This window comes from Eretmochelys imbricata, chromosome 7 (genome assembly GCF_965152235.1).
Source record: "Eretmochelys imbricata isolate rEreImb1 chromosome 7, rEreImb1.hap1, whole genome shotgun sequence".
Lineage (NCBI taxonomy): Eukaryota > Metazoa > Chordata > Testudines > Cheloniidae > Eretmochelys > Eretmochelys imbricata.
Window position 1 is genome coordinate 18,046,956 of NC_135578.1, and position 25,464 is coordinate 18,072,419.

The 25,464-nt window shown below is 43.8% G+C and overlaps 1 protein-coding gene across 1 annotated transcript; it reads right to left on the reverse strand.

Annotated features, from left to right (window-relative positions):
* Positions 1-307: 307 nt before the first annotated feature.
* On the reverse strand, positions 308-12,768 carry OXTR (oxytocin receptor). The gene is made up of 2 exons (XM_077822530.1): positions 11,847-12,768; positions 308-555 (listed from the first exon to the last, which is right to left on the reverse strand). The coding sequence occupies exons 1-2, from the start codon at positions 12,766-12,768 to the stop codon at positions 308-310; spliced, it is 1,170 nt and encodes a 389-aa protein (XP_077678656.1).
* Between the last annotated feature and the right edge of the window lie 12,696 nt (positions 12,769-25,464).

Genomic DNA, 25,464 nt, shown 5'->3' on the forward strand with positions numbered 1-25,464 from the left:
TTATTCAGTCGTTATGCAAAACCTCCATTGACTTGAACACGTGAAGGATTCAAGATCTGGTCCATTGACTTGAACTCCATTAAGCTATCCATTCCGAACTGTGCTTTTGCCTACAGCAGTTCTTTTCTTATTCCTGCCTCAGTTAAATAAAGAATTCAACACACACACACACACACACATATATGTATACATATATAAACCTCGGTCGCCTCCCCACCATATTCTTAATCACAGCTTCTTTACAAATACATATTGAAGACGGTCAGAGTGAAGTAGTGATGTAGTCCATGGAGTGCTGGGACAGTTCTCAGGCTGTGAACGGCTGAGTGAAGCTCTTCTGACTTGAGCTCTTGCAACTCAGGACAAATGTGGAGGAGTTGCTTTTTTTGCTGATGCTCAGGTCACATCCTTGCCTGGATTTTAAATAATGTGTGGAGCAGCAGAGGAACCGGTGTATAAGGTCGTGGAAGAGATGGCCTGTGAAAAGCATGTAGATCCACGGGTTGCAACAGCTGTTTAAACTTGCTAGGAGCATGGCGATGATAAATGGGGATGCTGCAAGGTAGAAAGCATAGCAGGAAAACAACGTGAAAATGCCATTTGGTGATCTTTAGGCATAGGCAAGAAAACCTGGGCACGTCCAGTGAGAAGAAATTGTGGCTTTTGGAGATCCTGATCCCAGAATCCACCTACATCCTCCCCAACATCCTGGCCTGACTCCCATGTCCCCAGTTGATCAACACACAAATTTGTGGGCCCAACTCTCACTGATTTAATGCTACCATGAGAAACCAATGGGATTTCCCCCCAAACCCTTCCATAGTCCAGTGCAAAACAAACTATGTCCCTTTAAGCAAAAATAGCTCGAATGCTGCAAGTGGTAAAAAGAAATTGTGAAAAAACAGGGAAAATAAATCAACTTATGTTTAAGACACATTGTTTTTAAGTCTTCCCCGGGATAGAAGCCAATTTTTTCCAATCTCAGTGAATTTCTTGCTCTTTATTTTGTGTTATGCTGAAAAGCAGAGATACACCACTACTCAGCTGCTTGATACCCACTTGCCATTGTCTGATTAGGAAGTGAATAAGCTCTAAAGAAGCTGTCATAGCAAAGAGATAGCTGCTTCCTTGCTTTTTGCATCCTTCTACCTATCTTTTCCCCTACTAGCCAATTTAGAAATTACCAGCCATTTTGTGTGCTCAGGCTGTAGCCTGAAAAGGCCTAGATTGCATTTCTAGATCATCAAGGCCATCCGTTCAGATAGCATTTGCTCACATTCAAGCAACCTAATTAGAGAGACTCTCTTTTAGAATGTGAAAAAGCTGTCATTTTTCTTTGACATTTAATTGAACATTTTCATACTCAAAGCTTTGCCATTGGAAATTATGGTTATTTCAAATTTATGTAATGAGGTCTAATTGCATAACCACGATTCTTCAATGAACAGTTAAATCAGGGAGTCGGGGGCAAAGCGGATGCAGGTGTCATTGTACTGGACTCATATGCATCTGATTAATTGTCAGTATTGCAAGCACGCAGAATACATGGCTTTCCAGCCACAATTGAGGTTTGTACACTGAAAACACAAGATGAGTGAAGTCTGCCAGTTCAAGAGTGCAGGTTTTTTTCAGGGGGACCCTTAGACAATTATTTTTTAAATGGGGTTCACGCACAGGCATGTTGCTATAAATTACCTACAATGGCTTTCATAATTCGTTGGTCTTCCATCCTAATAATATGCCCATACCAAGAAAGACGCTGAAACCAAATCAGTGCCAATGGAGGCAGTCAGTGTGTTCGGCTACGACTAGCCTCATTGCTGATCTTGCCCTGCCACTTAATATGGAGCAGCTAACAATGATGATGAGAGTAAAAATGTCAATACACCACTCTTCGGTCTTCCTCAGCATGACTTACAAAGCATGTTTACCAAGGAATGCTGCTACATGGTCAGGGATCAAGAAAATCACCAGCCATGGACAGGGGTGCCAGAACAGGGCGGGTCAGCGGGCTATGACCCCACCACTTTTTAGCTGCTTTAAGGGTGAGCGACGTGGCGGGGGAGGGGACATAGAGTGAGTGCGGAGTGGGGCCTTGGGGAAGAGGCAGGATGAGAATCGGATTTTGCGGGGTGGGGCCATGGTTCAGGCACCAGTGGCCCCCTCCACTTATAGAGAGCTTCTGGTGTTCCTGGTTACTGAACATCCAGCGAGACAGTCTTCAGGACATAGCTATAGATTGATCTGGATCTGCAAGGAGGCTACATCCCTGTGGGATTTATTTTGAGAAAGACGAGAACCTACTGTGGCTGAAAGTCATTTAACTCTTATGGGGCCCCATCCAAAGCCCAGTGAAGTTAGTGGAAGTCCTTAGATAAGGCCAACAAAGCCCAAGTAGGATGAAATCTACTGCCCAGCACAGGGCCTGAATATGGGACTGCATAGTAATTCAGTCTCCTTGCTCATTCACCCCTTGGCTTTTGTGCTAGATTGGCAACAAGGTTGGGGGCAGGCTCCTCTTTTTGTAAAGGAAACACCAAACAGAAATGGAAATTTAAAAAAAAACTAGCTAAAGAGTCACTCTCTGACAGGTGTTTTCTACTCTGCTTAATAACATTTCACTACCATTGTCTTCAGTTATGACCTGGGTTGAACCTAAGTCCAATCAGTTCAACGTTTGATCAGACCTTCCTCAGCACCCATAGCAACTGCATGCCAAAATCATCAAGCAACAGCTAACGGGCATCTAGCCACACACCTCCCTGCCATGGAGTTGCACCCCAGCTTTAACATATTCCCTCGGCACGGTGCATGGCTCTTTTGGTTAGGTAAAAATGCAGCTTGAGGGGGGGCCTGATACTGTGAGGAACTGAGCACCTTCCACTCCCAACAGTAGAGCTGGTCAAAAGTTTTGGGGAGACGTGTTCTCAAAAAGCTGTTGAAAACCGAGGCAGTTTGATGTCATTCCAAAGTTTTCACAACTTTTTTCCATTTCTCCATGGAAAATATTTTAAATAAAAAATTTCATATTGAATTTTTGGTTCCTTTACCCCCTTTTCTCACTTTTTTATCTCCCCCCCCCCTTCTTTGGGGAACAAAGTAACACAAAGGGAGGAGTGGAGGGAAAATGGTTTTTTTCCCCGTTGGTTACTTGGGGTTGGGGGGGAGGAAAAAATGGGAAAATTTCCCACCATTCTGAACCAAAGAAAATTTGGCGGGAAAATTGTGTTTCAAATTTTAATCCAAAAATGAAAAGGTTTGTCGGCCATGACATTTTGGCAAGAAATTTCAGCATCATAGCAACTCCATTGTTTAACAAAAAAAATTTATTGTAAAAAAAATGTTGATCAGGTCTACATAGTAGGTATTGACAGTGCTCGACACCCTGTGAATATCTTAGTACATTCCAGGGATCGGCAACCTTTGGCACGCAGCCCCTCAGGGAAAGCCGCTGGCGAGCCGGGATGGTTTGTTTACCTGCAGCGTCTGCAGGTTCGGCCGATTGCAGCTCCCACTGGCCGCGGTTCGCCGCTCCAGGCCAATGGGGGCTGCGGGAAGAGGTGCGGGCCCAGGGACGTGCTGGTCACTGCTTCCCGCAGCCCCCATTGGCTTGAAACGACAAACCGTGGCCAATGGGAGCTGCGATTGGCCGAACCTGTGGACGCTGCAGGTAAACAAACCATCCCGGCTTGCCAGCGGTTTTCCCTGAGGGGCTGCGTGCCAAAGGTTGCCGATCCCTGGAATATTCATTCATTTATAAGTGATATAAAGGTCCTCTGGCAAATGAATATCAGGGGACCTGAGCTACAAATATGCTTTAGGAAAGTAGAGGAGGGCCTTGGTCACAAAACAACAAGGCTGCTTCGAGCACATGGAAATCAGTAGCACTGCCTCTGGAAAATCCTTTGGCCAAAAGGCAGTGCCATTTATAGCCACACATGCAAAATCAAAGGGGAATGAGCTCTCACAGAGAAAGGCACAAATTGATCAGAGGTAGAGTTCCATTACCTTGGCTAGGATCTGAGGAAGCTTTGTCAATGAACATGGATTAGAAAAACCCCACACATTTCACAACTATCAACATGAGCGGCCGCGTAACTTCACTGGATATCTGTTTATAACTGAGATCCTTCCTCTATTTCTTTTTGCCTCCATAAAAATCAAATTTTTCTTTTCAACTTAAAAGAAAAAAGTTCACAGTTCACCTTTAACCAAGACATATATAAGTCTTGCCCTTGTGATGTCTAGTCCAAGTGGTCACAAGTTAAAGGATGTGTTAAAAGACAGCCAGAGGGAATTGCTTATGGGCTCCAAGCACAAGGGATAAGCTCCATCAGCTTCCTGGAACCACTGGTTAGACTACAGCCATGGCTCAGGGGCCTCTGCAACCTTCTGAAGTAGTTAAGTTGAGCTGAGTTTCATGGAGCTTACTGTGTGGCTTAAAGCTTACTTAAAAGTTGATGTCCCCTCCCTTTTGCATGAATGTTAAAATCTCACAACGTTTTTTCTAAGAGTTCAGATTTGCATCTTGGTCCTTGGCCAAAATTTCCGCTTCCCTCACTGTTATGTAGAATACCCTCCACTCCAGAAGTGGGTGCATTCTAGTAGGCCCCGATTCAGCAAAGCAATTAAGCAACAGGTAGGGAAGTGCTTTGGGCTCTTTGATGTGAAAGGCAGTATCTACAGGTAAATTATTATTGATTATCATTAATTATTTACTGGTATGAAGTGTTAAAGGTAGCCCAATATGTAAGGGCTTTAGTATCCCAATATTAATGGGCCCACTGTACTGGAGACATACTTGTAATTCATTCTTATTTCACTCCAGATTAGGAGTGAAAATACGATGTTGATTAGTTTAAAATGAGTGAGTGATGCTGCTGAGGGGAATGTCCCAATATCCTGACAAATATGATGCAATTTGCTGAGTTGCAGCTTCATATCCATTTACCGATCTTTACACATTTACAACTGTTTTCTTTGATATAAAGATTAATATGTCAGATATACTGCATATTAGCTGTAAGGTTTTTCTGTAGGGAAAGAAAGTGATGATGTGTGATTTGAATGACACCCTAAACTGATTCAGATGCTGTCTGTTCTGATCTGCCGTGGTATAACGCCAACATGCGTTTACCCAGACCATTTCCAGCATCAACAAAAGGGAACATCTGCTGCCAGAACAGAAAATATTCATGTCATGAAAATGGCTGAAAAATTCCAAAGCATTATGAATTGTTTGTACTGAGCAATGTAGGAAAAAGTTCTCCACAATGAACTGACTGCAGCTGTATGAGCCGGGACTGTGCTCACACTTCAAACTGAAATAGACAAAGGAGAATTGGGAGGTTTTGTCACCCCATCAATATAGCACAGCATTGGGACTAAGGAGACCTTGGTCATATGCCCAGCTCTGCTATTGGACTCCTAAGTGATCTTGGGCAAGTCACTTCACTGCTCTGTGCCTCAGTTTCCCCATCTATAAAATGAGGATTATGATATTTGCCTCCTTTGTAAACCACTTTGAGCTCTAATGATAAAAAGTGCTAGATAAGAAATAGGTATTCATTATTATTATTAACTGTAGGGTACAGTCTAGTCAGGGAATGGGTGAAATCTCTATGAATCTATTCCATCTCTTATTTCTATTAACTTAGTAGCTCTTCCAAGCTAAGTGGGGCTGGGCCCAGCCAGTACTTAGATGACAGATCTGCACGTATGGCAAGAAATGTTGGTGGGTCTGTAGTTCCCTTGTTCTCTCTCACTCACAGCTGACTCAGTGTTCCCGCAACTGAGAATGATGTTGAGCAATCAGCAACATGGGAAGGGGCACTAAGCTGCTGCTATGGGTCCTGTCTTTCAGGTACAACACAAAACCCCGGTCCATCATATAAGGAGGCAAGTGGCATGAAACAGGCATTTTCTGAAGGGCATGGAGCAAGAAGAACTGTGTTGGACCTAGACCAAATCTCCCATACACAGATCTCCTTCCTGAACGTTGGGGAAATTAATGTTTTCCCATCTGGGCCAATTCTCTCTTTCTGAAAAGGACCAGGCTAATCCCCCAAGATCTAACCCCCCCGAAATGGTGAACATTTTCTGGAGCATAAAGTTACTCAGATGTTGAAGTGTTTGCTTGCTTTTTACTACAGCCCCATTTAAATATAGATTAAGACATAGGACACACCACACAAGCCTATGAAACATTTTTAAAAATTACACTATATGGTGTAACCACAACAAGAGATTCAAACGGATGAATATTTTAAAAACACATATAACTGCTTTTGGAAATTCCCTGGCAAATATTTCTAGCCAGTGGGACTCCCAGGAGGAAGATGCAACCATGAAAAAGGACTCAAAGCTGTGATCTGAGTAGAGCGGGGTGTCATAACACTAAGTGATGTAAATCACAGAAAAATATAGTAAGGAGGGGAGTCCCAGTCTGTGAAGTTAGCAAATAATATGGGTCGGGCAACATATGTATGTGTGTGTGGAGGTGGGGGTGTATTTCGAGAACATCCTTATTTCACTTGTTCTTTTTTGAAATGAAGTCAATAGGACTCCTCATGTGTGGATAGTTTCTCATGTTCCTAAATGTTTGCAGGATCAGACCCCAAATTAGTAATGTATTAAACTAGCAAAGGACCTTTTAATTTCTTTCTTTAGGGCCCAGTCTTTCATTCCTTACACACTCCAAACTTCCACACCATAGGGAGTTGGGTCTGTTCAAGTGATGCAGGCTCAGGACCCTTTTAAGCCTCATGACCAATGCAATAAGACACAGCAAAGCATAGCACACACAGCAGTTGCAGAGGAGCCAAACAGATTGCTTTGATATTCATTCCTATTTACTCTACCAAATTATCAGCAAGGTACTGGAGGGAAGAGCATTGTTTGTTTAATTCAGTGTAAAGGGAAGTCAGTTGAGTTAGCAACAGAGACCCCTGAAAAGTAAAAGAAAATTCTAAACTCTTGCCTTAGATTGTAAACTCCTTGGGGCAGTGACTCTCTCTTTTTTCTGTGTTTATATAGTGCCTAGCACAATGGGGTCCTGATCCATGACTGGGGCTCCAAGGTGCTAACACAACACAAATAATTAATAATAATAATAATTCATAAAGTATTTAATCTAGGTTTACATAGGAGAACTGCACCATGATGAAAGGAAAATCTGACTTCAGAGGAAAAGGTTCTCCAACTTCCCTCTGGAGAACAAAGGCAGAGATTTTGACCTTGTGCATTATAGCTGGATCTTATTTATCAAGAACGTGCAATTAATATCCACTCTACCATTCATACTGGACAAGTTTCTAAACAAAGTAGTCCGGTCACATCCTACAGGTGGCAATATAACTCCATACGTGGCAGCCTGCTCATCTCAATAGGTTTCAGCATCATGCAAAATGACAAAGAAATGTTTTGCTTCCACGACAAAATTAAAAGTATGCTTCCCTTTCCATAGAGAGGCATCAAGGGGAAACACTAGAAGGTGACAGTGACCGGCTTACATCAATTTAGAGTAACATTGCATACCCCCTCACTGTTTACATACAGTGCAAAACACACTCAGAGAAGCAGTTGAGGATTTTTCCTCTTCCAAGACCAATAACTCATTATATGTTTGATAATTTCTCAGACAGACTTTTCAAACAGACTGCAAGTTTTGGAGCCCTGGCGTCAATTTGCACGTGGACAATTTAGGATTAATTTGGAAAACATTTGACATTTGTTTGTTTGTGGCCCTTTCCAGATCCCATGATGATGGCTTGCCACATGGCGGCTGATAAACATTTTATTCATTAAGAAACAGCGCATCATGCTGCCTTTTTAAACATGTTTCCTTCCCCCAAACATCTGGCCCAATTGTGTGTTCAAGCAGTGGGCTTTGCTTGCTGTTTGTTGACTTCTGCAATTGCGTACATCATGAAAACCTTGCCAGCTATTTGTGACATATTCCCTTTCTTTTACTCTTATGCCCCAGAAACCCGGGGACATTGTGCAATGGCACACAGCTCCATTACATTTTGATTGATTGTTACACCTTTCTGCACACGTCTCTTGAATCCTTCCTTCCAATGAGCTACACTCCTCTGCACAAAGAGGCAAAAATCCAGAAAACGGTGCACAGAACTGCAGAGACAAAACATATGGCAAAACAGACACCTAACCCTTTGGAGCCTAATTCATTCTCAAATAGATACCAGCTAGAACAGGCATTGGCAGCCTTTGGCACGTGGCAAGTCAGGGAAATCCGCTGGCCGGCCGGGATGGTTTGTTTACCTGCAGCATCCACAGGTTCAGCCAATCGTAGATCCCACTGGTCGTGGTTCATCATTCCAGGCCAGTGGGGGCTGCGGGAAGTGGTGCAGGCTGAGGGATGTGTTGGCCACCGTTTCCCGCAGCCCCCATTGGCCTGGAACGGCAAACCACGGCCAGTGGGAGCTGCGATCAGCCGAACCAGCAGTCGCTGAAGGTAAACAAACCATCCCAGCCGGCCAGCGGATTTCCCTGACGGGCTGCATGCCAAAGGTTTCCAATCCCTGAGCTAGAATCTGGGTAATTTCCAAGGACCTGGGGGAAACCACTAGGGGGTACTATGCGAGAGAGCAGGTAGATTTTTAGAATCCGTTGGAGGTGAGCATGTGTTGGGTTTGCTGAGTCTGTCCCACCCCACCACCATTACCTGGTGAAAGCCTTACCTCTACCTTCAGCTCCTGCTGTGCCCCCCTCCCCCATTCCTCTTTGCTGACTTTCCAAACTGCTCTATCCGATTTAGACGCAGCAGTAGCAAGGGAAAGGGGCATGAATCAGGAGCTGAGACTAGTGACTAAGAAATACCCCAAAGGTTCTCTATAGAGAGACAGCACCAGCACCGCAGCCAAGTAGGTTGGAAGCATGAATTACTCTACTCACCCAGCAGTGCTGTTTCAACTGCTGGGACTCGGCAGAGAGTTCAGAAGGGGGGAGGGGGTCTTATTTTGTTTAAGGGAGAACGCAGAGTGAAAAGGGAGGCAAGGTGCTTGCTTTGTGGTGGAAACGTTATATCCACTGGGTTCAAAGTATCCCAGACAGCTAGGTAATGAATCAGTTATGTGTGCTGGGTGCTGTGTCCCCCTTGAGTTACTGCCCCTCATTAAGGCTAAGAGCCTACTACTGCTGCTAGCTAAGGGAGTTATTCCTTTAGCTCAAGTGGTAGAAATGTATGCTTTGGAGAAGGAAGTCACAGGTTCAATTCACAATTTTGACCCTGCTAAGTGTTATTACCATTCACTGTTCCTCATCTAACTCACAAGAGGTTTTCCCCCTGTGCCATTAGATCCTATTATATATTGGATGCTTTTGCTAAAATAACATCCTTTGCTGTAGACATAAAACCTGGCTCCCAGGCCCGATGTGTGAATGAAGGCAGAGCATGTTAATAACTCATCCTGATTAAAGCATGCTTCTTCTCAGGTAAAGCACCACAGTACTGATCATTTGACAGAGTGCATGAGAATGAGTGGCACAAACAGGCAGGCTTGGAAAGCAACGTGTAAGCAATCGTCCGTTCTGAATTTGAGTCACAATCTACAATTCTATCCTGTTCTGAAAGGGAGCTCACCAACGTGACAGAGAGTTTTGTTTGCGAGGGTATCATTAGCAAACCCTTCTTAGCAGATGTTTAAAATAAAATGAAAGGAAACAAGGACCCTTCTTATCCCATTAGACAGCTACAAAGCAGATGTAATTACTAGTGTGAAAAACCAAGATGAAATGCGGTGAGCAGCTGGGCAGGACAAAGTTCCCATGGGATAATCCCTCCACCAGCAATAAGGAGAGTAGAGAGAAGACAGAAGAGCTGCAGATACATACATTGAGGCATAGCCTCTGTTTCAGATTTACTGGGGACATATAAAAATCTCCCATGGGGGGGGGGAGGGGTTCAGTTTTTACACAAAGTAATTTATCGTTGAAATGAGCTTGCCCAAAGGAGGGAGAGGAGCATCTTGTGTGAAGGCAGGAGCTGCGTTGCCCTATGGACAGCTATGAAGTCAGCTACCAAGGAGCAGGCTCTTCTCCAGTAGCATTAGAGTGTCCACTTAGCAGTTATTTTTCCATCATGTTTATTTTACACCCCCCAAACCAAGCAAAGGTGCTAGCCCTCAGCGAGGACTCTGGCCAGGCCGAGTTTCTGTTGATTTGTTGAAAAACTGCAGTTCCCAAGATATATTTCTTTCACTCTCCCCTACCTCAAAAAAGAACTGACACGATTTTCCTCAAACTTTCCAACTCCATTTTAGAGCACAGAGTGAGTATAGGAAGGGTCAGCCCGAAGGGGAAAGTGGTTTTGAAAGTACTGAGAAAACAGGGAGTTATAATGGACTTTATTGCCTGTTATCAGCCTTAGCTACTGCAGCATTCCTGTATGAAAAATGGCACTTCATCCTTTGAAAAATGTTTTATTTCCAACTAACTAATAAATCATTGGAACATTAAGGGAAATGTGCTGCCTACAGCCAGCATCAAAGAGCATCGCAGTGAGTGTAGAGAATGGAGAGAAGAGAGAAAGGGAGGGGAGGGAAGAAAGGGAGGAAGGAAGAAGAAAAGAACAGAGTAAAAATAAGAGGAGAGGAGAGAGAAGAAAGGGGCATTGAAAAGGAAGAGAAGATGCTGGGGAATGTGAGAACGAGATATCAAACCAGCTGGTTTCAGGGTTTCTCACCCCCCCCCCCCCCGCCACTGAGAGCCGATGCTCTGTGCTGTTGATACATTTAACGTTATTCATGGCCAGTACCTGATATTTTTAAAAACCCAGAACTCAGAAGTATATGCCTGCAAAGCACCACAGAAATTAATGGGAAAGCCATCTCTAGGCATTATTATTAATGAAGCTTGATGCCTGTAAATGACCTTGAATTTACACTACGAAGAAAGTGCCCAGTACAGGTGAGCGGGGGACAAATATTCTGTTTTGCAGCAAATTCCGAGGTTTGTATGTTTGTTCCACATTGGAATGACAACCAAACCTCTCAAACTATTTGTTTGCAAAAACAGATTTGTGTTGGAACATCCAGCTTTGCACTGAAACCGGAGCTTTTCTGTTTAGGAAAGGGGTGGAATGATGATTAAGGCCCTGGCCTAAGGTGCGGCAGACCCATTTTCAAGTCCCTTGACTGCCCGATTCAGAGCAGAGTTTTTCAGATTTTTACAAATCAGGCGATGCTGAGACTTGAACCTGAGTCTCTCTGTTAGTGCCCTAATCACCAGGCCATAAAGTGTGAGAGAGTCTCTCCCTGTCTCCCTGCTTAAAACATCATCCAAACCAGTGCATCTCCTCAAAATGCTTCAGCTTCGGCTAAATGAAATGTCTCCAGAAAGGTTCCATGTGCCTAGCCCGAGGGCTCCCCAGGTCCCCAGCCTGGCTCCCTGACACACCTAACCCTGCAGGGTGCCATTTCAGCAGACATGCTCAAGCAGCTATAGCTATGCCCTGCTGACAGACAAAAGAGGAAAGTGCACATTGTGTGCAACTGAGAATTGCCTTGGCAAACAGGGAGGGAAACTGTTTTCCAGGTTTCAGTTCAAGACCCCAAGGACCTGATTCTAGTTCCTTATCCCCCAGAAAGCCAGGAGTGACTCCAATGAAATGTCAAAACTGCATGCCTTGGATCAGATGCAAGTCATCAGTTTTTCTCCTTTCAGCACCCTAGTGAGCCTTGATTCAGACTGAAATCTCTCTACCGCCCCCATCACCTCTGGAATGGTTGTTTTGAAGCCTACTGATGTATTAATTATTAGTCACCAACACTAACTATTACATACAAATATATATTTTCTATATATGAAATGAGGGAGAACTTTACCTTCTTTGGGAGCATTCTTGTCCCACACAGACCACATCTGCACAAAGAAAAAAGGAGTCCAGCACACTACGAAAGCTAAGACTATGATGAAGGTCATTTTGACTGTCCGGATCTTGGCTTTAGAAATTAGCTTGATGCTGCTGACCCTGGAGAGGGCTGCCCCACTGGAGGACAGGTTTATGTTGGTCTCGTGGGCTGTTTTTAACTTCACGTTCTGCCAGATTTTGAAGCTGATCAAGCCATAGCAGACGCTCAGCATCAGCACAGGGATAATGTAAACCGTCAGCGTTATCCAGGTGATATATGCTTTGGCTCCCCAGGGCTGGATGAAATCTGCCCAGCAATCATACACCCCATTGCCCACATCCCGCAGGGAAAATATGTGGATCTGGGGGATGCTGACCAGCAGGCATAGCAGCCAGGTGAGGAGGACAGATACACGGTCAGACCTCCTGTGCAATGACCTCAGGGGCTGACAGATGGCCAGGCACCGGTCCAGGGACATCAGCAGAAGCATGTAGGTGGAAGCAAACATCCCCACCACCTGCAAGTATTTGACCAGCCGGCAGAGGAAATCCGGCCCATAGAACCTGAAGGTGATGTCCCAGATGAGTTGGGGCAGAACCTGGAAAATGGCCACCACCAGGTCAGCGATGCTCAGGTGCTTCATAAAATAGTACATGCGGGAGTGCTTGTGCCGGGTGGTGTGGATGGCCAGCAGCACGCACAGGTTGCCAGTCAGAGCAAGGAAGAGGATGAGGCAGAGCACCGTCACCTCCACCTTGGCCATGTCCTCATTCCTCTTCAGGGGATCAGTGGTGCTGTTGACCCCATAAGTCTGGTTCTCAAGGCTCAGGCTGCAGTTGATCAGTGAGCCGTTGACAGTCCAAAGGTCGGTCCCTTCCAGGGACAGCTTCTCCATGGCCAGCCCCTTCCCATGCAGCACTTTGCACCAACAAGGGTTTCGGTGGGGGTCTCCTGTGCAGTGTCTCCCCTTCACAGCCTCCCCTTGCAGGAGACCATGGTTTTCAGCTCTTCTCTCCTGCCTCTGGAACTCCCCTTCCCCCTATTTCTTTTCTCGTCTCTTCCCAAGTTTTGATTCCTTTCCCTCTCTGTTGGTTTCAGTAGTGGTGACCGCTGGCCTGGGAGCTTGTCCTCTCTTCCTTCCGGATGAGCCAAGGGGAGCCAGTCTCAGTGCTCCTGAGGCAGAGATAGTCCTAGCATCCAAATCCACCTTGTCCCCTCCGAAGGCACTTGGCGTGTCCTCCTCAAACAGAAACAAATCAAGGGAGGGCACATTACAAGCAAACCAATGTCACTGTCCCATCTCAGTAGCAATATCTCTCCCTCCCCATCCCCTTCAGAGCCACTGCAGGGCCTTCCCAGAGCATTGCTTTTTTCCTACTAAAATCTACATTTCAAGGACCTCTCAATCATTTCCCCCTCATTCACTTCACAGCAATAACCAGCCAGGAGAGTAGGACACGGAATTCCCTCACCCACTTGCTGTGAGTTTTTCCATCTTCATGTGAAATAGCCACAAGCAGAGCTGGGGACGTAAACCAATCAAAAATACTGCTAACAGAACAGATCAAAATCCTTCTTACCTTCTTACCGCTACCTCCTTTGGCAGCTCCCAGCTTTCCTCCTTGAAGTTGCTGTTTTCTGCTTAAAACACAAGACCAAGGAGTTGCTTTCTCAGAAGAGTTCAGGAGAGAAGCCCCCACTGTGAGACTGTCTGGCTGCTCCACAACTTTGCTCTCAAATGAATCCAGATGGCGAGAAAGCAGGGAAGTGGGGGAGGAGGAAAGGAGACTGGAGTCAGCCCTTCAGGAGTCACTCATTATGGATCAAGTATGCTGCTGCTGGGGTCGATACATACTGTACAATTGCTTCATTTATAGTTCTATCCCCTAGGTGGCGAAAGAGGCCACTACTTCACCTGCTCATCTAAAGAATAGCTTACAGAATTGGGAACTGGGTGCTGATTTCAGTTACACTGGCATAAATCTGGAGCAACTGCTCTGGGTGTTAGGCTGGATTTACAATGTGGGTAACAAAGGCATTAAAGTAAAAGTTAACATTTCCCTCTTTAGTTATAGTTGCTCTGTCTTGTGCTACATTTTAATCAGTTATAAAATAAGGTTATTTCCCTCTCTCCCCAGTCCCCCCTCCCCCAGGTGTATTTAATTGTTTAGCACAGTGGAACACATCAGAATGTATTATATCTGGGCACACTGTCTTCCAGATAAGTGGTAAAAACAGTTTTAAGTAAATGATCAAATAAAATAATGAATAACATTGGCTGTAACATTTTCCCTGTTATGCAGAGCCCTGGATTGATTGATCCTCACAGAAGCACCCCTGTGACATACGTAAATCATGTTCTCCTCCTTTTACGTATACATACCGGTATATGTAAATAGCATCCATGCAATGGAGTTGCCCCAAAAAATAATGCTCCAGGTTAAACACAAGTCAGCTGCGGTGTGTAACTTTATTTATCTGCTTTAAACTGTTTGTTTCAAACGATGCCTTGAATGTTTTTGTTGCTTTACTCTTGTTTCTGTCTCTGGCTATCTTTGTTAACTAGGTGTCAGAATTGCTCCCCAGACTTTGGATGTCTGGCAACAGTGAAAAGCATATGGGGAAACTGGAAGTGAAGAGGAGCTGTTGTTTTCTTGAAGTAAAAAATTAGGGTTGTGGTGAAACCTTTGACAAGTACCCCATCTGTTACAACAGGCAGGAGCTGCAGATTAACTATCCTCTTTTGTGTTGATAATCAGACAACATAAATGAATGTCAAACACTAATGAAAAATGCATTTCATAACTACACTGTTTACTGAATATGGGGATAGAGGGTACGCTACGGCTCTGGGGGATTTATGGTTGCTTTAGAAGCAGATTGCAGTTCAGCTCCCAGAACGGTTGTTTCCGGGTCTCTTTCATTTACTCTGATCTGCAACCACAAGAGGTAGAGTACCAAGTTTAAATATGGAGCTCAGGTCTGGACTATTTGACAATATTATTCAAAAAAATTAAAAACTGGGACCCTTTCGAGCAAGATTTTTAGAGTAATAACTTGCTGCTACAAAATAAGAATGAACACTTTCTTTTTTAATGTCTGCTGGCATCACCACTGCTAGCTTCTGTCTCAATATGAATACTTCACAGAATGGAGGGTTTTTTTCCTCCAGCAAATTACAGCCAGATTTTTAAATATATTTAGCTATCCAGGTGCTTTTGAAACTCCCACTAGATTCCTATCTGCATCTTTAGGCACCTAAATACCTTTAAAAATCCATCCCATAGGCCCAAATCCTCCAAGACATGTAGGAACCTCACTCCCTTTGATGATCTGGAGTTTGTAAAAGCTATCAGAGATGTTGTTTTGCTCAAAGTGAATGCTAATGACACTTGTTCAAAGTTTCTTGCTGAACTCATCTAGACACTCATTTCTTGTAACTTCTACAGCCTCTTCCCTCCAAGCACTGTTCATTACACTGAATACTCATTCCACGGGATTGCTTTTTCCTGATAAAAACATAGTGATTTCTATTTAGAATACACCTAGAATAAACATTTTGTAGTTATCTTACAAAGAAAATGTTTTGGTGGCCTTTAAGTCCTGAGAGATGTAGAAATTCTAAGTGGGCTAGTACTTTGGCATGCTTTTCCCTTATGTTCTTCCTCCTTATGCAATAATCTCTCTGGCATCATTGAAGAGAGTGTTGTGAGAACCACGCACAATGCTTTTTACACTGTTCTTCCTTTTTCAGGAGAGTTTTGTAAAGAGGAAATGACATTGGATGAAATCTTGATGTCAATGGGACTTTTGCCATTGACTTCAGTGGGTTCAGGATTTCATCACATGTGTTTTGCTGCTTTAGCATTATTTGCAAGATATAGAATGCTGGCAATCATTGGCTGGTGATGGGATGTGGGTCATTCCAGAATTTATCTAACATTCCTTTGTGTTCTAGTCTAGTTTATTGCACAACATTTTCCTGTTGGAGGGAAGGTAATTGCATGCTTCCTAGGATTGCATTTTGGGAGGTAAAACACAGCATGATGAGTTTTCATTGTCTCCTTTTCACATAGCAGTTCCTGATCAGTTTTATTTGTGCTGCTTATTTGCCAGGTAGGGAAATGAGGGACCTTTCTTTGTTGGTGGTGAGGAGGGGGAAGTTAAGACATTGCTAATATAGTCAAAACATTCCAATGGCATCATGCAGTGATGAGCCCAAGATTGATTATACATGCAAAACACAACCATGTAGTTCATATGAAGAGCAAATTTGGGGTTCGAGCTCTGCTTCCTGAACAGAAAGCGCAGAAGTTTCATTCTTAACAGGCCATCATAAAGGTACCAGCATTTCAGCGGTAGGTGAGTGGGCCAGGCCGCTATGGGCCAGATTGTGACCTTTCCTGTGTGCCCATAAAGTGCCCCCTTACTCCTTCATTCTAGAGGAGACCAGCCTCTCCATGGAGCTGCTACTCCTCCTCCCATGAATGTGGGTGGATCCAGGTTTCTTCCTCCCCAAGGTACCAACCAGCATATCTGAGCCACCCAGGTATAGAACTGACAGATTATTTTTACGTGGAACCAGACTGTGACTGAGTCTGCTCCTGGGGCAGCGTAACAACATGGTGCCCCTCACACAGGTCTTGTGGCAAAGCCACACGCTAGCTCTACATACCCAGGAGCCCAGATTCTATGGTGAGGAGGAGCATATAAGTGAGATAAATTGATGTATAGACACACAGGACCAAAGTCTGTTGCCGAGCACCCCCATGATAATGGAGGCAATGAAGACACTCAAGATTTACATCCACATAGCTGAGATGAGGATCTGGCCCCCACAAACATGCTTTGGGCTCCTCCAGGATATACATATGTAAGCAGCTGTGATTAATGGAGGGAACAGCTGGAAGAGAAAACTGTGTTTCAAAGTCATTAAGTGACCAAATGACGGGTGTTATCTTCAAGCCAATGAAAGATAATGCGCTGATCACAGAGGTAATGGGCTCAGGCCTCCCTAGTACAAAATCTAAGAACACTTATATAACTCCAAAGTGCAATCAGCTGATGGGCTGGAATTAGACAATAACAACTGGGAAAATTCATAAAGGGAACCAGATGGGGAGCACACACAAGGAATCAGAGGTGCCAACTTTCTCATTTCCCTGGGGGTGCTCCACCCCCACTCCACCCCTTCGCCCAAGGCCCCTCCCCCCCCCGCCTCTTCCTGCTCTGTTTTGCTCCACCTCTTCCTTCCCCCACTCCTCCCTTGCCTCCCCCTCCCCCCCACCTCCTACATGCTGCTGAACAGCTGATCACCGGCAGGTAAGCGGGAGGCGCTGGGGGGAGCAGAGGAGCTGATCGGTGGGGCTGCTAGTGGGTGCTGAGCACCCGCTATTTTTTTCCCATGGGTGCTCCAGCACCTATGCAAGGAATATGTTAAAGAAGATTCCACAAAGGGTAGAGGTGCATAAAACAAGAGCAAACCAACTTCACCTCCAGCTAACAGGGGAAAGGAAGAATCTGCTTCAGTGGGCAGATTAGTCCATAATTATCCACTCAGGGGTTTCTGACTCCTGAGTCTGAAGCAGCTGGTCCTGGCCACAGCCCTGGACAGGATACTGAACCAGATGGACCCCCAGATTGGGCAATTCCTATTCTCCTAACAGCCAGTGGCTCTTTGTGCTAGGCACTGTACAAACCTATAGCAAGATAGAGAATAAGCTACTCAGGACAAGGACTCTAAGTATATAACACATAAAGGTGGGAGGGGAAACTGAGGCATAGAGAAGGGCTGTGACTTGCCTAAGGTCACATAATAAGATAGTGGCAGAGCCAGGAACAGAACCCAAGTCTGCTGAGGCCCAGTCCAGTGTCCTAGCCATTGAAACACACTACCTCTCAGAGGCTGTGATGGACACACATTATTTATAAATGCCGAAACAAATAAAGTATCCCCTTGATGGAAAGTCTAACATGAATCTAATCTCAGAGCAGTAATTCAGGAAAGCGTCAGGATGGAATTATTAGACTTATTAGATCCAGCGAGCACCCAAGCTAGCACCTGGATTGCGTGTTTCTCCCTACATCTATGTCTTTTCAGTATGTTCATGGCTGGGGATTGCGGCAGGGCCTCCAGTTAGGCCTGCTCACACAATAATTCTCCTTTTCACAGTGGAATTTCAGCTACCTGAGCCTGTCTCAGAGCTACTTTGTACTCCCTGGGGTTTTTGAGCCTGTTAAATCCCTAATTATGTGAGGTCCACCTCTCTGTACGTCATGTGATAACAACTCCATTTGAGCCAGAGCAGTCTGGGGATAGCTGCATTCGATTTAACAAGCAGTGACAGTTCAGGCATGAAAATAAAAAAGAAATCTCTGTAGCACTATCGCGATCCGTAAACCAGGCTCCTGTCAACACCATGTGCCACCAGCACAGAATTACTTTCTTCCTGTGCGTGATCAACCGGTGCTCCTCCACTGCTTTCAAATATCCAACGCGGAGCAGAGCTTCAACTCCAGGCTGAAAACACAGCATGTTTATTCCTCGTGTGATGGAGGGAGAGAGGGGGCATACTCATATTTCATAATCAGTCTCCTTGCCCTTAACCTTGCCCTTAATCATTTTCTAACCTTTTCCCTGCCCCAGCCAGCTCATTGGTTTGGACTGACTTGAGGGAAGCTCTGCATGAGGGCAGGAGTCCGCATGCACATGGAGCCAAATTCAGGGTCAGGATTTGCGTTGTTGTCCTTTCCCAGCACCCTTAATAGGTCACTTGTCCTCTTAGCCAGTCAGCTCTGCAGCCTGGGGATACTGATCAAGATTGTCTCTTGGCTCAGAGATGAGGGTGTGTGGGTGAGGTGTGTTAAGGGTCGATTGCAGGTCCCTGCTTCTCAGGGCCAGCCTCAACCACACTACAATTTACAGCTGTAAATTGCACTTAATGGATCCTATGCCAATGGAGGACTGGCATCATGCAGCCCCGCCTTGTGCTCACCTGATTCTAGCATGTCCCCTACACCCAGGTGTAGAGGAGTCATCCTGCACTAAGCAGAGTTCCCTTTTGCCAAAGGAATTCTCTGCTGCTGGGCATCTGTAGCCAGATTAGCCCAGCAGGAAGTATCAAAATACATCAAGGAATTCTGATCTCATTCCAACCCAGCTAGAAGTAGGTCCCCACAGTCTCATCTCACAAGAGTTAGAGCAAATCCCAGGCTTTTCACAGACCGTAAAAGGTTCAGATGGTTTGAATCAGCATCCAAGCTTTTGTGTGTTTATTACCAGAACTCAAATGCACTTCCAGACATGTGAGGTTCACTCATCATTAAGTCTTGGCATTAAAAGGAGAAAGTTTATTTTTCCCTTTTCCGCTTCTCGGGTAGTAGCAAGAACACAGTGTACCCCTTCCAACAGGAAGAGGATGCAAAGGTCCCAATTCTCAGAGTCAGCCAAGATCTACTTGGCATAGGATCCATTGCTAAGTGGCGTGAAGGTAGTTTTATCCCAACTTTGCAGCAGCTCAGTCCTGGGATCAGACCCTGTTTAGTAGCCATGGATTGCCAGAGCACAGAGATGCTTTGAGACGCTCAGAGTTTAAAGATAACAGAGATTGTGCATGGCCTGAAATTTACGGAGGAACCAGCCACATTCAGTACTAGGACTTCTGTTGTTAGACTCTGAGATGGGCATTGTTGCTGACTGCTATAGTCTGCCCAACTGATTTCCCCCTTTCACCGGATTACACTCCCTGGCCAGGATCTGTACTGGGTGAGTAGTGCCACCAAGAGATTCCCACCACTCCCATTGACTCCTCAGCTGACTGCTTAAGGTGGCTTCATGGTCACTTGACAGTGCCAAGGAGTCACTAAATGGGAAAGTCTCTGAATTACTACAGCGAATTCTATCTCACATGTCTGACTGGTGGGTCTTTCCCACCTGCTCAGGGTCTAACTGATCACCATATTTGGGGTCGGGAAGGAATTTCCCCCCAGGTCAGATTGGCAGAGACGCTGGGTGGGTTTCACCTTCCTCTGCAGTATGGGGCATGGGTCACTTGCAGTTTTAAACAATATAAAAGGTGGATTCTCTGTAACTTGAAGTCTTTAAATCATGATTTGAGGACTTCAGTAACTCAGCCAGAGGTTAGGGGTCAATTACAGGAGTAGGTGGGTGAGGTTCTGTGGCCTGCAATATACAAGCAATCAGACTAGATGATCACAACGGTCCCTTCTGACCTCAAAGTCTAGGAGTCACAGCAGACTACAGAAACTGACCAGGATTTGAGGGACATTTTTTTCCCCTTTCCACCTCTAGGAAAATTGTCAATTAATTAGTCTTACTTCAATAGCACAGACTGATGTGTAATGAGGGACAGCATTTATTTAAGCAAGAAGAGTCCCGTACCTCTTGTTTTAATAACAAATACTGTGCTTCAGATTAGAAGATGGAAAAGCCCCATCAAGTCATCCAGTCAATGCAGGATGGTTTCCTCTAGCATATTTTTTTAGAGTTTTCTCCAGTCCAGTTTTAAAAGTCTCAAGTAATGGGGCTTCCATCATTCTGCCTGGGGATGCTACTCCAGCAGATTTTGCATTTCTGACATTTCCCCAGATATTCACTCTTATCATGTCAAAAATCAAGGCAGGTCTGTAGAGATCCCCAAGCTGTTACCCAGCTGTGATGGATCCTCAGGGAATTTTGTGGAACTATTTGTTTGCCTCAAACCAGTTCACGAGAAAACACCACAACAGTTGCTGTTGATCCAGCACCTTTAACAAGCAGTTGAATAATGACCAGAAAATGGGGGATGGCATGTATAGGAAGAGGGTGGTATCTGCTAGTGGCATTCACCCTGGTTTATGAATAACCAGAAAACCCATCAGAGCTGCAGTATGGAAGTAACTAGGTCCACCATGTGTATGTACTGTATATTTACTACACTGTTTCTGTGTGCAATTTCTTCATGTTGCATAAAGAGCAAAAGACCCAACAAGCAGGAGATCACAGACATTTTTGTGATTTCCCTCCCGCCCCTCCCATTTTTTGCTTAAGTGTTGTTTCACAGGAAAATTCCCCATCAACTCTAACAGCCACTAAATTCAATCAAAATAAACTCTCTCCACAAATGCCAGCTGTCATAATAATTAATTGCACTTGGGGCATATAAAAGTTAGTTTTGAGTAAATGAAGATGAGAGGGAAATATGTAAACCATACAGCATACAGACAATTCATTTAATAGGATTTCTTCTTGTTCGGAGATTTAGCTGGCACATATCAAGGCATCAGCCCTTCACCACTCAGCCAATAACCTTGACGCCAGCCTAAGAAAGGGAGACGAGCTACAGTAAAGGGACTGGTGTGAAGGAAAAGGATCCTGTTACATTCTGTGAATGAAAAACACATTTCGCTATTATTTCTGGTGGTATTGAATCTGTTAGAGAGTTTACCCGCCTGAACTGTAAATACAATACAATTGGACCTGGGTGAAATCCAAACAGTTTATTTTTAATCATGTTTGCTCAGTCCCGCTTTATGTTTGGTATAGAAGAACAAACAGATTTGATTTGGGATCTTTGGTTAATATTTTAAAAGAATCCAAGTTTGGGGCTTTTTAAATTAGGGGCTGTCATACATGCATGAAAGGCAGATATAAAGTTTCATCAGCTGATTCTGTTCTGGCTAGGACACCAAAGTTATGGCATGAATTACAGAGTATGAAATGTAATGCTGATTTCATTAAAAATCAGCTCAGTAAAAATGACTTAGGTAATTGTAGATAGAACCTGATTGTGAGTGCTCAGAATTAATGATACAAGAGATTGGGTACATGCAGACTGAAATTTACCAAGGAACAAGTTACATTCACTGCTAAGAGTGGCTATTGGATTCTGACATTGTCACAGTTGCTGAATGCCAGAGTCTACACAGCCCCAGCAGTTAAAGGATGATCAAGTGCATCGATTCATGACATAAAAAGGCTCCCTCTAAAAGTTTCTAATGGTCGCTTTCTTTTATTTTTTCTGATGGAAAAGACATTGCTGCAAATAACAAAAATCCTCACTTTAGGGCATCTCAGCTCATTGAACAACATTTAACTGTGAACAGACTGAGTCAAAAGTTATGTTTGATTGTACTCTTTTCTGCCTAGGATCTTAAACCAAATTTTGGCCTGGTGTAAGCAAGTGCAATTCCAATCCCGCAACTGACATCCCAGTCTTTCAGTCCTTACTCCAGCAATCCTCCTATTGACCTCAAGTGATACTCAATCTTTTTAAAAAATAGATTTTTATGAAAAGAATCTTGCCAGAATAAATGGAGTTTATGAGTCACCTTGGGCTCCTTCCAGCTTTAAAAATTATCTGATTAAGTTGGAAACATTTTTATTTCAAAAACATATTTTAGAAAAGTAAAAAAGGAAATTTAATTGCATTTTAATTCACTGCTGGATCTCAAATAGTTCTTTTTTTCTGATAACCATCTTGAATCCCAACTTTGCAGTCCCCATGATACAAGAGGCCTGACAAAGTTACCACTTCAAATCAAGTTCATTTACAGATGGGACCATGGCTGTATATGTGTTCCCTTATATGTATATGTGCAGTAGCAGAGGTTGCAACCTAGGATATCAGAAAGCCAAAATGTTTTATCTGGCTGGCTTTTCCTGGGAAATCATTTTTTCTTGGAATCTTTTCCTAGCCCCGACATCCCTCCGTTTTCAGTGAGTCTGCAAAAAGCTAAGCATTCACATTGGAATATACATTCACACACACTCACTCCAATGCACACAGCTCTCCATGAAAATAATTCATATAGCTGAATCAAAGGCCATTCAAGTAAATGGAGTGGTTCCAGATAACTTCAGTGGGCTTTTAATAGGGCCCTGCAAAAAGAATAATTATAGAGAAATTCATCAATGTTTAGCTATTGTTGCTAGAAGTCTATATGGCTGTTATATATCAAATGGTAGATATTACTTATTATTATTGTAGCACCTAGGAGCCACAGTCACACACCCTATTGTACAGCACCTAACAGAAACACATAAGTGCTCCTAAGTGCATAGTTAGGAAGGAGATCTATCTACCTACCTACCTACCTGATATACTTTACAGTAGATATACTTATCTGTATATAAACCAGTGTAAGTATGTATGTGGTACAAATGTATTGCATTTATGCTAAGAGCTACCCGGTAACATAAGTAATACATAGAAGTATTTGGTACAAAATAGTTATTTTAAATTATCACATCAACCTACATTCCATTTTCAGCTAAGCAGTAACACTGTACTGAGCTTAAGTATTGAAAGATTTAAAATATATTTTAAAAGTTATGGGTTAAAAAATATTGGTAATAATATTATGGGATCATCTGCTCCCAGGTAGATGCCCAATTGCCCATATTTCATAGAAAATATTATTGGAACAGAATAACCAAACAACATGCTGGAAAAATAAAATGTAAATCTGTTTGCATAGCAAAGATTTTCTTTCTATCAACACACATACTGGCTTGTTATTGTAGGGTTGTTCATATTGGGCATAGCTTTTATGTTGGAATAACATAGATTTTGTTTTGGAAAATATATCATTGGAGCATTTGCTTTGGAAAAAACAGATTAGGAAGAATCTCATTGTCTTGCAAACAGATAAAAGAGGAAGGGCAGATTGGGTTGAATATAGGAACAAGTATGTCTCAGCTGAAAAAAGACGTGGACAAGCAAGTTTCATATATCAAGAACTTTTTGAAAATTAGTATTTATTTTCTTATCAAGGGAAACTTCGCTTTAACTTTGAATGTCTGCCTTTGAGAAATTCAGACTTCTCCACATCAGGTGAATAAGAAGTGGGGGGTTTTACCCACAAAAGCTTATGCCTAAATAAATGTTAGTCTTTAAGGTGCCACCACAGTCCTCGTTGTTTTCATAGCTTTACATGGTTCAAAAGACTTCCTTCAAAGAAATCCTATTCCATTTGAAATCTGAAATATCATCCTTAACTCACATGGTTTTGCCTCCTGACTGTGCCATTGCAGAAGTCTAAACAACATCCATTGCCCTTCTACATATGGAGTGTTGGCCAAAACTCTGCATTTTCTGGCATTAGGTCAATACCCAAGAGATACGTTTTCCAAGCATTGCGTGGAGTTTTAGCCATCTGGCTGCCGCTAAAAACACCCACACAGTGTGTCAGAAATGCACCTCTGGGTTTCTAACCAAATGCCAGCAAATAGAGACCTATGGATGAGATTCCAAGGGCCAGAACTTCAGCTGCTGTAAATTAGCATAGCTCCGCTCAAGTCAATGAAGTTGCACTTATTTACAGGAGATGAGGATCTGGATCACTCCACTGGATTTCAGGTATGCAGAAGACTGAGGGCTAAATCCTGACATCCTTAATAAAGTGAAGCTCCATTGCTTTCAAAAGGAATACCCAAAAGGGCTTTAGGAATTAACCCCTGGCATGGAACATCAGCGATAGTGTCAAGAGCCCTATGGTGCTCAGGAGCTGAGCTGTGAATGAACAGGATTTCCCTTCTGCAAACAGTGTCAAGATTTGGGAGGGGGGAGAAGTCCTTTGCAAATCAGAATGAAAACCCAAAATCTCCACATTTTTCACAAGAAGTAAAAGGACAGAAAAATGCCATTTGGGGGGAAATGAAAGGGAATTGTTTAGCTTGCCAGCTTCCTGCCTGGAAGGCGGGCAAACAGACTGCTCAACTCCCCAGGCTCCATGGCAGCCTGCCTCGCTCCAATGCTGCCCATCACTGGGCCTCAGCCAAAGCCCATTGAAATCAATGAAAGAAATGCCCATGGACTTTAATAGGTTTTGGACCAGGTCACCTGTTTGCAAGCCCATGCCATGTTCTAACATGTGTTATTCAGCCTAGCATCTGTGAGCAACCCTACAATAACAAACCAGTCTGTGAACATGATGTGGGGGAGGGGAGAATTATTTTGTGGTACAAGAACAGATTTCAGTTTCACGCTCCCAGGGGATTTTTAATGGCTTTGCCCTCGTTTATTTTTTATTGTGCTTTAATATAACTGAATCATATTTATTTCCGTTGCCCAGCACGGTCATTCGTCAACAGCAAGCACTAGCAACCAAAATAAGTACAATGAGATCACATTGCCTGCCTACATACCTACCCTGAGGTTAACCTAACATGGGAACACACTCACTCACATATATTCCCACAGCCAGTTTCCTACGGTCAATGGCGTAAGGCATAATGGAAGTTTCCAGGCTGTGACCAAGCATGCTGACACTGGGCTGACTGCTTGATGGTTGGGTTTATGCCGTGCGTCTTGTGGTGAGCAACTGATGATCAGGTAACCTTAAACTGGCTACGGATTAGGGCTAAATAGCTTAATATGCATTGGTCATCAAGATCATATTTACTCTATATACCTTTGTGGAGCAATCTAGAGGTACGATGCTCAGTCCTTCTGAGAAGTTCTTCTTTACAAAGCAGTTTTCATAGTACTCAAAGAAGCTGAGACCACAGATGTATTGAGCAAGACAGATCTGCTTCACTTTTCCATGACATTGGTCTGAATACATTAATCAATGGAGTCCAGTGCATGGA

Coding starts and splice junctions, on each gene's coding strand:
- OXTR (XM_077822530.1), bottom strand. CDS start 12,768: ATGGAGAAGCTGTCCCTGGAAGGGACCGACCTTTGGACTGTCAACGGC. Junction 556..11,846: donor CAAGAATGCTCCCAAAGAAG/GTAAAGTTCTCC, acceptor TCTACCTTGCAG/CATCCCCATTTATCATCGCC.